At 39.4% G+C, this 18,446-nt stretch overlaps 1 protein-coding gene across 5 annotated transcripts in view; it reads right to left on the bottom strand.

Moving 5' to 3' along the window:
- The window catches only part of FBXW11 (F-box and WD repeat domain containing 11), a 74,582-nt gene that overhangs the window by 35,858 nt on the left and 20,278 nt on the right, over window positions 1-18,446 (bottom strand). The window contains exon 1 of one of the 5 annotated variants that reach the window (XM_080398569.1): window positions 442-4,571. The exons of the other annotated variants lie outside the window; for them this stretch is intronic. Within the exon in view, the coding sequence (XP_080254695.1) occupies window positions 442-525 (84 nt within the window). The 5' untranslated portion in view covers window positions 526-4,571. Of the gene's footprint in view, window positions 1-441; window positions 4,572-18,446 lie in introns of those variants that run through there. 5 annotated transcript variants of the gene reach the window in all.

The following is an 18,446-nucleotide window of genomic DNA, read 5'->3' as shown; positions in this document are numbered from 1 at the left end:
CAATTTCTTTATTCTATGGTAATTCCTTGCTCGACAAGCATTATGAAAAAGCAAATCAACTTAACAGATAAAATTCATTTTCCCAGTGAATAGAATTATCAAAGATTTCTGGCCAAAAAAACCTGGGTATTTTGAATAAATTCCCCTTTTAACTGACATGTTTATCAATTCCATTTACTGTAAAGATAACTCCCCAACCCCTCTTCAGTTTCCCTTGACAGGTTTTCATGCAGCCTTTCAACGCTTTTCTCACTGGGAAATAAATTCACTTTCATCCTACTCAAGCCAAAGTAATTAAACCTGTCAAAGTAATCAACCAGCACTTTCTGCCAAAGTTAAATTGCATACATCTAGTTAAAAAAAAAAAAAAGAAGAAAAAAATCACTATACACTACTTCATGCAACAGAATATGTTGGTTTTGTTTCCTAGCTCTAGCTTACCACAAGGAGGAGGGACGGTTCTCGCAGAACGTCTTTGTAATTCCCTGCCACAGTCTGTGTCCTATAACCCTTGGCAGTCACCATCTTTCTTTACCCTGACTTAATTACAGTGTTCTCCCCACATTATAACTGCTCCTCCCTACTGTTTTCTTCCCTTTTGTTCGAGAACAAGAGATGTAAGAATTTCTACAAACATTCAGCTGCAAATGTTTCTCTTACAGCTTACCTCAGTTTTTCAAACTCTTAACTCAATTCTTCCCTTTCCTTTTCTTAATTCTCTGCTCCCTTTTGCTGTCCATAACACAATTACCATCTATTTCCACCTACTCATTGGTACCCCACACCTAGGCAATTACCGCTCATTTAGCTTCCCACCAACCCTGTCCTCCCTATCATTCACCCCCAGGAGACACCAACAAACTGGCAGAGGGCTATTGTGAAAAGCCCTTAAATGTCTTAAAACATTGCATTTATTTCAGCCTTCTCCCCTCTTACCAGCTGTCTCAGTAGAAAGAGGAACAACGCACTCAAGTGAAACACATGATGGAATAAGTCACACAATTCCTTTACTCTTGCCGTCACAGATTATGGATTAACTCCTTAACAACTACATCCATCCCCATTCAAAAAACACAATTCCACTCAAAAGCATTCACTGCTTCCTCTCCTCCTTGTGTAAGGGATGTACCACACCAAACCCAGAAAACCCCCAAGATTACCAGTATTACCCCTTCAGGCAAGCCTTCCTCCACCACTTGACTACACTGCTTTGTCTGAAGTTTACCTTGAAACCTTTTCTGCCTTGCAGTAAGGTATGAAAAAACACGTATCACGTGGACAAAAGATTACATTATAAAAACTATGTCCACTGGGTGATGGAAGAACTTAAGTATATCTAGTTACAACACACATGACAATGACAAAACACAAGCCCAGGAGATGGCCAGAGGCAGCAAAGGTTTTGTGTTACTCCACAGATAGACGTATTTTAGTGTTTCTGGACATACACAGAACAGTAACACTGGAAAAGTAAACGACACATTCCACATTTTCAAAATCATACTTCCTCAATTGCCATTCTAGTTATTCATAACTACAGACTGTTCACAACCAGCGCTACCACTTATGTGCACATGGTGGGCGAACGATGCTCTCCTGCCACACGGTGCCACAAGAAGGAGCACACATCATCCACAGACTCACTGGTACCCAACTGGCCCACACCAGTTACATTATTCTGGAAAGCAAACATGACTCCAGAGAATTATGCAGGGCTTTTCTTCATTTTATTTTAAATTTGAATGTGTAGAAATAGTCATTATAGTGATTATATGTTGTTAACTGTTTTCAATTAGTATGTCCTTAAATGAGTAAGAGCATGTCATCCCTTTTGCAGCTGAAGGCTAAATATATGCATCAATCCTGTGAGCTAAGAGCAAGGAACAGGACCTCTCATTGAGAATATCAAACGTTGATGGCTTGGGTCAGCATATTCACAGAAATCTCACATGATACCAACTTAGCTCCAATCTAACTTTCCTTCGGTAGGTCATGGCAGGACTCTGCCATTGTTTTCTTCTGCTCCTTGGTTGGGAAGTACCTTCAGAGATCATCGCTAGCTTTCCCTGGGATGTAGGATAAGAACTGTCTCCTAAATGTCACATTTTTTCATTCTAGGAATACAAACTTGCAGAGCAGCACTGTAATGCAAAACGGGCAATAACACAAACTTCACCAAACCGAGCAAACTTCCACGCTAAGCAGATTACAGAGCAAAGTTTTGTCTTTGGTGCACACCTACTCAATTCTACCGTGGCTCTGTTGCTGCCTAGGTAAAGAAGACTGGGTGGCAGGCTTTAGGGACATGCTCCATCCGTGGCATGTCCACTGATACAAGGGAGAAGTAGGAGGGACTGCACTTCTCCTACCCCTTGCCGCTTGTCCCTCTTCTTTCAGAGCATCAGAGCCCACTCCTGGCTAAAGTGACAGTGTCTTAGATCCACAAATGGGTGACCTGGCACAGGCAGTACTGTTGCTGATATTTCCATACCCTCTCAACATCTGGGCTGTGAACATGAGGGCAGACTACACAGCCTGACTTTTAGGCTGGAAATATAACGCTGTATTTATGCATTTAACCAGGAAGTAGGCAGTTGTGTTAATTTAATGGTATCTACTACCACCTCGTTTATGGTGTTTTCCCTCTTTTCCCATCCTAAACTCACTCCAATTTTCTTACCATATTTTAGAGCTTGAGATTTTAATCCTTCCTTCATTCTTTCCCCTTCTGCTCCCAAATATATAGTTTGTTTTCCCTATTATATCTTCTCTTCCAAATAAATTTGCTCTATTTCTGTCTTAAACAATTTTTGGGTCATTCCCCTGATTACATACATCCTAAGCTATAATGTGTCTCTAAAGCACTTAAGCCTACTAGCTGAAGACTAAAAGATGGCCAGGTATGGATCCTGTCCTGGAAAAAGCAATTAGACAACTCTAATCTGTCCTGTACATCCACAGCACTTGGCAAAAGAATAATTTCAAAATTCCTAACAGCTGGTGTCACTAGTCCTTGCTCAGGAAGGCCTCCAGCTCTTGTGCAAGAAGATAGATAGGCATCCCCAAATCCAACTCTTCCCTTCGTCCTGCTGGTCCCTTCTCTCCACGTGTACCTTGTTGTTAACCTCACCCACCCTCTATATAAAACTACCGTGCTGCCCACCCCACCTCTGCAGGTTTCCCAAGTAGCTTTTTGGTGGCGTTAACATGGACTTGACTTCATTTCCCTGCAGCTTTGCTGCTGAACAGCATCAAGACCTGCAAACTGTGACCTCTCATTCCAGTTACCCTAGCAGGACCGTCAGCCCCGGCAATACGAGCGACCTGCGCTCGCAGGCTCTGAAAGAACACGGCTGATTTTTCACCCCCACAACACAAGAGCCTAGCAGCTTCTCACAGTGGAAGCACAGCCTCTAAATATGGTCAATTAATCCTGTTTATAAGTTCATTTTTTCCAGAAATTCTTGTTAAGTTGCTCACAGCTCTTGCGAGAGTAGAATGATTATTTCCAACCAGCTGTCATTCCTTAATTAGTCAGCCTGGAGTAAGCGCTCTCCATCCCCTACTGAGAATGGCAGCAACAGCGAAGTGGTAACAATGGGTCTAAGCAGAGATGTTTTCCATTGCCTTATAGTTGTTATAACCCAACTGAATAAATTACACCAAGAAAAGCCTCTGTCTTTTATTTTCACTAACAGTAAAACCAGCAATGGCAGTAAAATTTACAAATTGCTCTACAAGTTGTAGTTTTAGTTTTAAAAGCTTGTTTCCTGAAGATTTGCATCTCATATTCCTTGCCTAGTTCTGCAGTAACTTCAAGCCTTCTTTAGTCTTTCTGCTCCACAATACCACAAGTCTTTGGGATTTCTATGAGATGCAGATGAACATGGCAAACAGGTTCAACAGTTACTTGGGGAGAAAGAGGAACTGACAAGCATAATTACAAAAAGCTCATTTCCTTTGGAGATTATGAAAAGCTTCCAAATTAATGAAAAAGAACAACCATGAATGATCCTCAAAGGCAAAAGATTTTGTAGGTATTATAAAACTTCATGAATCTGTTTCAGTGAAGATCCTTAGCTACTTGGTAGCAACTAAAACGGGCATCTCAAGCGTAATAGTTCCATGTATATAGGATTGTACGACATTTGGTGCAAAAGCACCTAAGTTTTTCTGTAGATGAATGGCACTCAGCCTGCAAGGCTCATCTCACTCATGACAGATATGAAAAAAAGCTGCGTCTTTTCTAGCAGAATTCTATCCTCCACGGGCTAACCAGATTCCTACCAAATTTGTCTTAGCTATAAGCAGGTAACGCTTGGGTTTGCACCATGCTTCAGGACTTGGGAGTGCCTTCAGTCACTTAATTGACTCTGAGGAGAAACTGCATGGTGCAGCTTTGTTCTTTAACCCAGTTTTAGTGCCAGTATCTAGAGAGCAATTACAGAGGTGATAGCAGTAATCCTGGGAACTGGGACAAGACACACGAGTTGCAGGAGTAGTACCTAGCAAGGCAGACAACATTGCTAAGTTTCTTTGATGAGAAACTTTTCCCTATCCAAGAATGGACTCCCAGGGTACAAAGAACGGATGGACAAAACTAGACAGTAGCTGTGTTACCTTGAAAAAAAAAAAAAGAAAGGCAGTCTTCAATTATTGTATTTTTGGCTAAAACGAAAGGGAAAGTGATAGAAAACAAGAACTACTATTTTCCCACTACCCTTGAGACCAGTAATTCTGATCTGAGTTAAAGACCAAGCTATGTCTTTAAAATCTGATTTTTGACAAAATTCCCTACTCACTGAAAATCATACCAGGAAAATTCACTTAAAATTACAAAATAAGCAAAACTAATCAAAACAGTTCAGCCAAACAGACTCTGATCTCCTTTAACAAATCACATCTACATCTGACCTTAGAGAAGCTGAAGAAACAATTTTAAAAAGTAATTGACACATACTTGGATATCTTGAAGTCAAACCAAGCAGATTATGCTTGAGCTCCGTGAACTCACATTGCCTTCTGAAGCCAGCTCTGCCAGCACAAGGATTGCTGAAGGTTTTAATTACACATTCACCCAGAGGAGGAGAGGAATCCACCATCCTGGGTGGTGACTGGACCACATCAGTAAGGAAAAAGCTGGGGAACCACCTTTACCATCTGAAAGCGATGAGCATGTGTCCCTCATGGCTTCCTGCTTTTAGTACAGACAAAAAACCCCAAGTGGTTTAAAGCATTTCAAAATGAATGCAAGCCTCTCCTTAGGATGTCATGGTCACTATTTTCCAATCCAGGAACCTGTTAAATAGCGTTTAACAACAACAACTTGACACTTGATCAGGAATATGAGAGGATTTTCTTCTTTTAACTACCGAGAGCCTTAATATACTGTAGCACAAGAGCTAAATGAAGTTGGAAAATCACTACTTAAACTGCACAAGGTGCACCAAACCCCTTACATATCACACCCCTCAAGATCTGTATATACACATCTGCAAAGAAATACAAAAAATACTACAGTGCTTCCAAATGCCGGGTCAGAAATAGGTGGTCACTGACAAAGCATCCTAACCACTGCAAAGACTCATCACTTCAAAAAAATTTCTTCAGAAGCATAGCCATAGGCTATATACAGAGGAACAACATAAAAGATTCCATGTCAAAGGAATCTGTGTAAGAAGGTATGGACGGTTATTCAAATCGGACGTCTGGCTCCACAGAGAAGACAGCACCAGCAACAACCAGCTCCAGCTTATGGATTTAACCTCACTCAGATTGCCTGTACGAAATGGTTCCTTGCAATATTTCTCCGTTAATTATGTACTAAGATAAAACACATGGGTTTTTTTAATTTAGTGAGATAATCAAGTGATACCTTTATGCAAAAAAAAAAAAAAAATCCCTTCAGAAAAGTAGAAAAGAGAGCCCACAGCCAAATGATTTTCCAAATAAAGACTCTGAAAATAACTGATGGTAGATAAACTTGATCCGCTGTCCACAGTCACTATAAAGCATCGGAAAAGAAAGCTCTAAGGTTCATCCAGTTAAACTTGATTTAGTTTTAGGTAGTCCTACAAGCTTCCTACGAGCAAGGAACCACACTCAATGATCCTTACAGATCCCTTCCAACTTGAGATATTCTATGATTCTAACCTGAAAGTTAACTCTGCTGACCACGGACTTGTCTATATTTGACATCTGTGTTAGTAACTGCTAGTTTCAGCTTAAATTAGCTGATTTATATAAGCACTTGGGATCTGCACAAATTAAGCTCAATATGCTCCATTTCTTACCTAGCTAGCTACTCTGCCAATTGCCAGGTTTTATTTTAGTGCAGTTATTGCTGGAAGTTCAAACAAAAATAGACTTGAAATACTAAAAGAGTCTACCAAGATCCAACAGCTGAAGGCAAAATTAGAAAAGAAACCCTTAGGCTGAAAATAAGGCATCATTTTTAATTGGCCTTTGACTAACCACCAAAAAGCGTACAGGAAGATGGGGTAAATTCAGTACCAGCACACAGTTACCTAGTTTGTGTTTCAAGTCTCTAAAAAGAAATGCTGTAGTTTGACCACAAGCTGTAGATACAAACATTTTTTAAAGATACCCAATGCTTTCACATACCCAGTTTGACACCTCTCAAGAGCCCATCAGGAAGTTTTGTCCAGAGCAGTAAATCCCCCAAAACCAACAGTCTCCTGCTCCTGTCACTGCTCAGAGAAACAGAACCTTCACCTAAATGTTCCAGAACAGTTATTTCTATGGGTTCAGAAGACTACAAGCAGGTACTAAACAAGTTATCTTGTTTAATCACTAATGCTCTGATGACTGGCAATTAGTACCACTGATTTCACTTTGTTTCTAAAGTATGTCTTCACCTTAACCTCATTACAAAATTTATTTGCTGATCTGTAAATAAGTAACTGCATACCTTTTAATATTCAGTATGTCTGGCTTAACAGGAAATTAATCTCAGAAGTCAGATCAGTATGGGCTGTGTCCACACAGGACTACACTACGTAACTTGTTTGTACGTAATTTCATTTAAAAACATGATCAACAGTTTAGAATTACTCTTCTGATCCAATTCCATGAAACACTAAGCAAGGGGGCTCTGACTCCACCACAGAGCTTTTGGTGATGACACATCCTTTTAATAGGCATAAACTGCATTCTGAAGCCTGGCAGAGCAGTTAATTTCTTAATTCATACCCCAACCTGCAAAGCATAATTGCCAATGAAGTAAGAACCGTAACAGCAAAATCACTCTGCTGGCTTTTAGAACTTCAGAAATAGTGTAATACAGGTTCTCATAAATTTAAAAAAAAATAATATATATATAATTTACTGATTAAACCTTAAAAAAAAAAATGTAGGTTGCAGTAAAAAACAAACAAAAAAGTGCTACTTTTGTCCAAGTTACCAGCTATTTTCCAGCACGTCTGTATTTCCACTGAGCAAACTGGCATCACTAGAAAAAAAATATAACTATTGCAATCCCAAGAGACATCCAGTGTTTTCAGCAGCAGGTGTAGTTTCTAAAATTAGATGGGGAGGATGCTTTTGATCTTTCAGCCAATTCAAGTCGTCCATGTCTTGGGGTTTTTGTAAGTACATAATAGCTTATTACTTCTTAGGGGCAGGCTTACCTCAACAGGTACTGCGGGATCACGTCTAACGTATTCCTTGCGTAACCATTTCAAAGACACCCTAACTCTCATTTAATATTCTGAACGTCTGGAATAAAGAGTCAGTAATCCAAAACTGCCTGTATCCATCCTATATTAATATGTTGTATTTACAAGGACAATGAGTACCAAATTGTGTAATTGTAGCAGTTTGATGACTCATCCCTGCACCATTCCGAGTACCCAACCATGAAGGCTTGCTAAACTTGCGCATCATGCAAATTATTTTGCTGAATATAAATATGTTGAGTCCCAAATATATACATATTTAATCACTTTCTCTACACCTGCCCCTCAAAAGAGAAAGTACCATTTTATGCAGAATCAGCTTACTAAAAAAATGGCAAATGCAGTTTTAAATACAGCTAGGCGAGGTCTGGGGGCTACATTAAGCCTTGCTGTAACATTTTCCACAGTGACTACTTGTTCAGCTTATGCTGGTAGTTGAAAAAATCCAAATCAATAACAACAACAACAAAATCTTATGATGTGGAAGAGCAGCCAGCAGTTAAGGGGTAACCAGCAAGTCTTACTGCAATGCTCCACCTGAAGCTTACTGATCACATTTTACTTCAGATGAAAACTGGCTTTATTTTCCAACCGGCTGGACTCTGCAGCCCTTTCCCAGCCTAACAGGAGGTTTAATTATACCTTCAGCTTACAAGTGTTGCTTTTCAGCTGTCTCAGTTCATGCCTTGAACTATATGGTCACTCAGCCTTTCTTGGCAGATACTGGATGTGTGCAATACATTAGCGGTCCACATTCTTGCTCAGAGCAGAAAAATCTCAAGACTTAAATAGTATATTAAAGCAGTCATCAGGCTTATCGTTCCTAGCACTGCAAATAGTTGCAATCACTTTCCTAAAACACTTCTGAATTAGCTTTCACAGCTCTAGAGTATGAATACCCCAAGACAAACCCTTTCTGCCTGCAAATGATAATTTTAACAGTAAAACGTTTACATCAGAAATATAGCTATGATGAACTGGCTGTAGAAAGATACACAGACACTAGGAGCAAGGTACTGGGTTTGGTTTGGTCTGTTTTAATTAAGAGAAATTACCTCAAGTTCTCAGCTACAATTCCTATTATTGCTTTTGCACTGACAATAGCACTAATGGTTCACCTAACTGATCCTCCAAATAAACCTATTCCGGCAGAACCTATGTGCACTCTAATCTTAATCCATCACAAAGTAAAACAGTTTTTCTGTATGTTTAAAACTCAAGGGAAACTTCCAATCGCGTGATCTATACAGTGAAGTCACTCAAACTACGGAAGTAAATGCAACATGTTTTCAGAGCTTCCACTGCATCACGGGCACTTGCCCCACACTACGTATTTGTTCAGACCATGTGCATCTACAACTACACCAAAAGCCACCTTAAATAACTAGATGTTGTTACGCAGTTAGGAGGACTAGATGTCAAGCTTTTATTATTATTATTATTACGAAAACATTAAGTAGCATTTACTACCTTAGAAACTGTCTCAATACCTAGTAAAGAGCCCCTTTAGTTTTTATTTCCTATATAAACAAAAAAATCCCAAATAAAAACTTGAGGGGAAAATACTGGCTCAAGATTATAGCAACTTTTATGCCAGAGCAGATGCAAAGAAACCTCTTCAGATCCACTCATCTATTCATTTATAGGACTTATAAAAGGAAAACAATTTAGAATGTTGCATTTCACTGCTGACTGCTCAGATTAGCACCTCCATCATAACCACTTTAATCGAGGAATTTAAGCACGCCAACAGCAGCTGATTTCAAGGACTCCATAAGCAGCCAAGACACTTTCAAGCTGACTGATGCATCCCCACAACACACTATTTCTACATTAGCATTCATGTTTCAAAGTCCTGAACCAGCTTACACACACCTCCTACCAGCCAAGTAGTTCAAATGGAGTACCGTTTCCAAAAGCATTTGCAGTGTGTGGACACCCTGAGTCAGGTGCAAGGCAAAATTCAAATTACGCTTCACACTGTACAACGCTGCATACAAAAGCTGTAAGTTGTACATTTTTTTTCTGCATTATGTTCATGTGTAAATAAGGCAGAAAACACATCACCTTCCCCTACACAATTAATAAGCCTGTTAAGTATTTCAGATTAAAGGTAGGATAAGTAACATCTCACAAGCAAATTTCAGACTAAGCTAGTAATTAGATGACTTCAGATTCATCAAAAATAAATTAGCCTATGTTAAGATTAACTACATCTGCAACTTGGCTGCCTGGTGTAAAAGTAAAATAATTCAAGGGTTATTCCTAGATTCCCAGAGGGAATTTAGGTTCAGATCTCTGCTACTAGTTCCATGTGAAACCAGCTCTGTCCAAATGTAGTTACCTTGACATGCCAGCCAGAGGACTGGCACAACCCTCACCCAACACAAAGGTGGCTAAAAAGCTGTATGAGACAGGACATTGATAGGCATCAGAAATACAGACACTGCAGCCAGTTAAAGACCCAGATCAATAAGCCATTCTTTCCAAAGCCTTATTTTTTTTTCCTGATATCCACTAATGCTTAACACATGCATTGGTCCTTATTACCTGATTCTTTCCCTAAGATCTAGAAAAGATCTGCAGTCTTAAACTCTCCAGTAAAACAATAAAATGGGACAGAAGGAATGGAAGCAGCAGACGTACTTCCAGCTTGAGAGAACCGGCTGAGCAACAAACACAAATACCACATATTCTTCAGTTGTGTGCTTTGATAATTAAAAGTAAGTAACTCTAAACAACTACAAGTCCACAGCTATGAACTCACTTGCATTAAATAATATGACAAGATGACTGGAGAACCAAAATAAGCTGCAAGCTTCAGTTACATGTTCAATACTTCCATCCAAGCACATCTTATGTATTTTTTTCCCTAATTTTTTGAAGGCCAGGTTCTGGCACTAGTTTCTCTACATCCCTTCTTGCTTTCCCTGGCCACCAGAACTACATCAGAATTTATTCTCGTTCTGTGGTTTTTTTGCTCTTCCCCAAGGATCAGCAAAACTTTAAAATATTCTGAAAGAGGTTTCTATACAAACTTTTTCTATAAAGGTTTTCAAAAGGTTACTCAAAAACACTTGAGGAGTCTGAAATAATAAAATTGCAATAGCCCTCAATTATTTGTCTTTTGCAAAATTGAAAGCATTTGCACACAAAAGAAATACAGAATAACGTAGCCACCACAACAAAATATTCAACAAAACTAAAGCCTTAAACCAGTCAGCTACTCCAAGAAGAATCCCATGCTGTTGTGAGTCTGGTTTTTTTTTTTCCTCCAAAGACGTACGGTAACATATTCCAGATTTGGCAACTCATGAAACTGTTATCAGTCCATCGTAACTATTCAGGAAATCCTAATCACTCATTAATTGCCTGAAACACAATCTTTTGCTTACACACAATTTCAGTGTGTTTTTGTAATTGCCGATATCCAAGCAACCCAAAACCTGGAGAAAACCTTATCTCAAAAAAGGCTGCAGACTAACCTCAGCTAAAGAAAGAAGCCTTCAGTAATAAGAGATGTTAAAAAAACCATGCGCAAATAATTTTTTTCAAATACTCACTCAGCCTTGCCTGGGGTTAGGGAGACATTCTGCATTTGAGTGCTGATTTTATCTAGGTATTAAAAGGAATGTGCAATTGCATAATTTCACATGATTTATATAATGGATGTCTAAATGCTCCTGACCTATCAGGTCAGCACTACTTCTCCCCCTATGACTTCAAGCTACAGTTGATTAACACAAAAAGTACATCATTATAAGACTCTACAGAAAAGGATTTGAGAACAGGAGGAACAGCTGCCCAATGTCCCAGGTTCCTCTTTTTGGAAGATTATTTTTATTCTGTATCACATCAGTGACTTACTTTACGTTACAGCACACCATCTTGTAGCAGCGTAACTGAGAGGTGGTAAGCTGTTGCATGGGGGCAGCAGATCGAGAAGGCAGTGGACAGCTGAAACCAACATATTGTGCAAGGAAGATTTAAAACCAAAGCTGTGACCACCGCAGCATGCCAGCAACCATCTCCTTACTTCCTGAAGACAGCTGGGTTTGATGTCACTTCAATGGGAAAACTGCTGTATGTTTCTTTTACTTCTGAACAAAAGGACAGAATTATACGAAGTTCCAGCTATGGTTTCTGTGGCTTGATCTGGAATCTGAAAGGGCTTTTGCTTCTAACAAACTGCACTGAAGGATAACTTTGAAGTTTGCTGGGATCAAAAAGAACTGAATAGATACTGCAGGACAAGATAAAAGTCTCTACTGTAGAGTGATGACAATCACTTAGCAGCAAGCATCCTGCATTTTTACTATTCAGGTACTGAATTTAAAGGCATTTGACCTAATTCTTATCATTTTTCCCAAAACATGTACTCAGATATAAGCATGAGACTTTCAGATGACATTTGCTCCAACAACCTGAGCTCAACTGTACAGAACTGTACATGGATTCCTGTAACATTACTGTAAATATTTTTTCAGTATTATATGCCTTGAATAAATTCTCTAGTTCAAGTATGTTCAAATGCAGACAGAAGTACTATGATTTTAAAGTTCAAGTGTGCATTCAAAAGATGTTTGCATTCATATGCTTTATAGTAAATATTTAGCAGTTTGTTTATTCAAAAATAATATAAAAAAGTAGAACGGATGCCAAAAAACCTCAATAGGTTAGAAGCGTAGCTTGGATCATCCCTAAAGCCTAGCTTAATAATTGCATCAAAATCACAAGTGAATTGAGGAATGCAAAAAACTTTTAATAATTAAAATGTGAAGAGTTTGGCTTCAACAGCTGAGAGTTTCTAAAAACACCAATGCAATGCCACTGAACAGAATTCAATACTTGCAAAGTAAGTGGAAAGGCTGGGATGGAGACAACTTGTATTATTTCTCTACGGCAACAATGTCAACTCTAACTTTTGAAGTATATGTAAAATCCACCTGTCCAAAGCACTGGGAGGCCATCCTGTGCCACAAAGTAACGCCTTTCCCTAGTGGGGCTTTGCAAATGCGACTACTTTGCCATAGATATATTATGCAAAGTAGTACAAGGGTTTGGTCATAGTTCCTTCCTTCTCTGCTGTACCACTCTTCCATACCTGACAGATAGATCTGGTAAAATTTGCTCAGTTCTGGTGTTGAGTTTGTAAACAGCCATCCCACCCTCGATGCCGACTCCTCTGATTGATTTGGATTCTACCACCCTTTCAAAGGATCACAAAACCCAAACCACATTTGTGAAGACTCTCATATGCCACAGCCTTGAAGACTCACGTAACTTATCAGATGCAAATACGGGAGGCCCAGGGAAACCTAGGAATGGCCTGCCTGCTAAGCACCCCAGGAACTTTTCACACTGAAAGAATAAATGTCCTTATGATGACGACTCCTACAGTGGAACCACTAGGACCAGCAAAATCACTACTAACCCTGGTATCAAAAATGCTCCTTAATTCCCCACAAGCAAGAGATCCAATCCTCCTGCCAGCGATGTTTCTGATAAGAAGTTTAACAGTGCTATGTAAAGACACCACGCAAATGTAATTTCAACATTAGTGAGAAATATTTTGTTATATTTTTCTGTTTCCTGGAAAATTCTTCCATGGGAAACAGACCAAACACCTGCAAGGAAGAGGACTATATCAAATATACCAAGAATAGACTGCCTTGCATTTTCTTCCCTCTCCAAAGAAAGACTTCACTCCCTCCCAGCACAAGCATGGCACTACCAGAAGGCAGGCAGAGCGCCAGGCACATTACCTAGCAAATTCCTTTGCACCATAACATAACAGGATCAGATAGCAAACCCCCCCTCTTCTCCAAAAGAGGTTGAGAAAACATAAATACAAAGCAGTGGCTAACAACATCTCTCCACTCAAAGACATACTCTCCTGCACATACATCATAAGAGGTATCAGGAATAACAGCTCCTGCCCACTACTTGCGAAATGTATTAAGCTTGATGTGATTGTATTAGCTTTTCTGAGGAACAGAAATCCATGTTCGAAATTGTGCTCATCTGTTGCAGCTATAAGCAACGGGCTGTGGATTTACTAAGGCAAGGTCTAGTATCTTGTGTTGATAAATGAGTCCATCATGAAGAAATGTACTTGCATCCTTTGGGACATACCCTTCCCAGTCTGAGAGACAATAGATAGCGATCTCTACATGGTACAAGAGAGAGACACTAGCAAAAGCCAGAATAACTAGGAGTATACCCAGGGGAGTAAGGACTGGATCTCTAAACTCACATTACTTTTTCTGCATTCACAAGTGCCTTCTACAGCAGACAGCAGCTTAGCAAAATATCCAAGAGGGAGTCGTATCACCACTCCCACCTAATCTCTGTCATAAAGATTACTGAGTAAATTACTAACTTTTGAACACCGACAACTTCTGAAGAGAAGACAAAGGTGAGAGAATTGCACACCAACTAACAGCCACAAGTGAAATAACTCGAAAAAGCTGTTTAGAAAGAGAACCACTTCTGTTCAGGCTTCTGTTCAAGCAAACTTGCAGCCCGGGGATGAAGCGTATGATCCTTAGTGCTCTCTAAAAACTGCTGAAAACAAGAATCCAAAAAAAGCACTCATATATACAAAGCTGTTTCTACTAGCAAACCCCTCTATCCACAAGCAGGAAAGTTAGCGCTGGCAGCACTCACACAGCCCCAGCCCAGAGAGGCCACTGCAGTGACCCCAACGTGTGCAGCGGTTTCACAGCCTGCGTGCACCTCCCAGCCCACAGCTGCCACGTGCTGCGTGCTTACCACAGACCAGAAGGAATACAGACGGACTTGCTCGGCAGAAGTCATAGGCAGCTACAAATGACTGATGTACATCGTGTCTGGGGAAAATTAGGAACCGAAACTTACAGGTATTTACCCCATTTGCTAGTTTTCTGACATCAGGGAACATGCTTCTGCTCCTCAGCTAAGGAAACTGAAGAGGAAAAGCTCTGGTTCGTAGCTCAATACTAGCTCACTGGCTGAACATCTGAAGTAATCTAGTAAGTAATCACTCTCTTCTACTTAAAAATAAACAATATGAATTGACCATAAAGAAAAGGTCTCTCTTCGTGCCCCTGAGAAAGAACAGGCTTAGTTAATAATTAAAGTCATAAAAACGAAAGCACACAGATATACAATGGATGACTGAAAAAAGTGCTTATCATAACACTTTCCTTCAGATAATAAATCATGCTTAGAAAAAAACCAATCCCTCCATATTATATTTACTTCTCCTACTGATGTCTAGCCCTAGCAAAAAGCCATGGGCACACCATCAGGAAGCAGCACCCCAAGCCACAGGCAGAGCTGTACTGGGTGCTCAGGAGCCCACAGTCAGAGCAGCGAGCCCAGCTTCGGGCCCCCCAGTACAAGAACTGCAGTGGGATACTGGAGTGTGATCTGCTGAAGGTGACCAGGATGGCTGAGCACTGGAGCACCAAGAAAGGTAAAATGCAATGTTACTCTTTGCAAAATATTTGCAATATATGCAACTAACACCAAATCCAGCTGTCACATCAGTCCGCAGTCTGCCACACACACACGCTAAGAACTGGGAAAAAAAAAGATATTATGAAAACAAAATCCAAACTTCATTAATTATGAGAGGAGACTCCAGCTTTGGCCAGAAGAAGCAACAACACTGGAAGCACTGCTACCGATTAACAGAGGGAAAACTGGACAGTTTCGCATCAGATCTAGAGATTAGGTAATTCAGGGCATCTCACTGCACAAAAAGGCAACAGGCCTACTGCATGGATCTCTTTCATTGCTTCTACAATACTATGCTCAGCTTTAAAGCTGTCTTAGAAAGAAGTCTGTTTAAAACAGAGGGACAAGCACAAATATTTCAGGTCTTTGAGAGAACATTCTGTTCCCTTAAAGAAAAGGAATCAAATATCCATTTCTTTTTAATGGACCTGTTGGACTGCTTCCAAAAAGAAATGGTAACAGCGCCACTGTTTTGAGGCAAAAAACCAGACAACATGTCAACGAAGTATTTGTAAATTACTTCAAACCTAACAGAAGAAGCAAAGCAGTTGTCTGGCTATGACAACTCATTTTAACAGCTGCACAGAAGAATAACATTTTCAAAAGGATGCAGACTACACACAGCGACAGGCTATTCATCATTTCCCGACTTGTGATTTCATGCACCATAAGAAAAGGTTTTAGCAGAATGCATCTACTGCGCTCATTGTCATTTTAATACAGAATCTGTACTGTGAAAAAAGGAAGATGAAGTTTTCATGTCAATGAATCAGAATTCTTAGTTTTCAAATACAATTTTTTCCAACTATAGTTTCCATTGTTGTACTTCCTTCTGGTATGCAAATAGAAATATCAACCAACAGAAGCTCAAAGTTAGTGAAGAATAACAGATAGAAGCTTAAGAAAGTTAATGCTAAATTGTATCTTATCAATAAATAGAAAGATAAACTTCCTTCTCTGTGCCTCAGCCCAGATGTGACAGCACTGAGATTCCTCACCACTAACAAATCATTTCCTTTGCAGGGAATGCTATTGTAAGAAATAAATATTAAAAACTTAATGCTCTAGAACTCCACTTGCCACTGGCAAATAATAAGTTCTTCTGAATGGTAATAAATTATGAATTAGCCAATGCAAAAGGCTTTTAAGACCACGTTTTTGTGAAGATAGCTTCCAGTTATGGAGAGTAAATCAATACACTCCTGTCTTAATCTACAAGCAGGAATGATACTGGCAGGAACTAAGTCAATGTCACCTTCCTGCTGCTTGTCCATCACCGGGACATGTGGTGTAAGAATGAAAATGCAGATCAAGGAAAACCTATAGAGCTGGGCATCCCACCGGGCAGAAGTCAAGAATAAAGGACAGGCAAAGTGAAGTGCGCTATCACAAGCCTACAGACCGCTGAGCAAACGGGCTAGGAGGAGGCAGCGTAGCTTCAACTGAGAAAGCCACTGCATGAATTGTAAGATCTGGCCTCTGCTTCTCACGCTGGAAGCTCTGTAAGTGAGAAGTTCATTGTTCCTCCAGCAAACCAGCGCTCTGTTAAGCTTCCAAGCTACATACCCTACGTGTGAACATAAAAGGAAAAGCAGGACAAACATTTAAGAGCTACATACAATTAAGCTGAAAATTTTAAGGACAAGTAAATGGGAAGATGTAGGAGAAATCCCACGACATATTGGGGAGGTCTAAATAAGCAAGAAAAAACTAAGCAGAATTTTAAAGAGGGATAAAACTATCTCTTTAGAAAAAAACGTCAAGGAAAAGGGTGACTGAATAGAGGGAAGAAAGTTAGTCAAGTAGTATTTGGTTACTAGCTTAATTTCATTACATTGATCTAATAATTTATTCCCCAAGTGTTATTTCATCACACCCTACATTATGCAATCATTCAAAGCAATGTTTGAGCACTTATCTTCTGTTGCTTAATGATTAGCCTTCAATTCACACTGGGGATGTTTAATTACAGAACTGAGAACACTGGACATTTCTCCTTGTGTGACAGCACTGTTGGAGCCATCTCTCAAATCAGTATGACAAAATACATTTGAAACCACTGCAATGCTTCACGAGGATGAAGCTATGGAAGGTGATGTATCCATATGGTTAGATTACACAACTAATTATAGAACCAGTTTCTCTAAACACCTAAATAAGAGACCAGTATGCTTTTAATTTTGCAGTCAAATCCATATCAAAGAGGATGAAAAACAGTAGCTATCTGAATCCAAGTGTGTTCATAATGGTAAACTCTTTGGTACAAAAGCATTATTGAAGATAATTAAGTAGGTAAAAAAGGTCTCAACCTGTAGTAGTTTCAAGTACTATGAACTGGCATTTAACTTATGCTTTTCAGTACAATAACAACAAGTGATAAGTGTCAAGGACTTTATTTCCAAATAATATTAATTACACTGAAAATCAGAATAGATGATAGCAAACTTCAAGTACCACAAATGGGAACAAATATTTTTTAATAATTTCTCTTCTTCATTTGCTAACAGGTCACAGAATGCAGAAAGTAAAAACTTCTCCAGTAAACTACAGGAACTATGAAGATATTTTACTGTGTGAGAAAAAGCACAGACTGGTTTTGGAGAATTGGAACACTACCTCCAATCCACTGGCACCAGAGGATATTTGCTTAAATGTTACAGCTTGATTTTAAAAAAGCCTAGTCAGGTTTTCTGATTGCTAATAGCATTATGGAAAGGCAAGAGTAAACCTAACCTCTGCTTTCTTCTTTTAGACTGATGGTAGATTACTCTCGAAGCCTAAATGTTTGATGAAGTACCAAGACTAAGAGCTTTCTGAAGAAATTCTACAAGGCTCCAAATTTAAGACTAGAGTTTTTTCCCCTCTTTCTGGTCACATACAACATGCACAGATAACGGATAACTGCCAGATAACTTCTGTGAATCACCACAGGGCTTCTATATTTCCCTTAAACATCCTTTCTTAAACATCCTATTAATCATCATTACACTAATCGAATGTGTGCTAAAAATGAAGACCTTCTGGTGTAAATGCCCCACCTGTTTTTACACAGGGGCTTACAGCTCAGGAAACAATGAAGGGCAAGTCATGGTACCAAAAATAAAAAATGGGAAAGGCAGCTGGTGCCACTTTCACTTCCAAGTTCCCCTTTGGGCATCACTGAGTCACTAGCCTGAAAGGAGAACCTTACTTATTTTAAATAATAATTAAAAAAAAACACCACCCCAAAAAAAAAAAAACACCCTC

This window comes from Falco punctatus (assembly GCF_963210335.1).
Source record: "Falco punctatus genome assembly, chromosome: 8".
In the NCBI taxonomy this organism is placed as follows: Eukaryota; Metazoa; Chordata; class Aves; order Falconiformes; family Falconidae; genus Falco; species Falco punctatus.
Note: the sequence above shows the minus strand (reverse complement) of the source record. Positions and strands in the feature narration are given on the sequence as shown.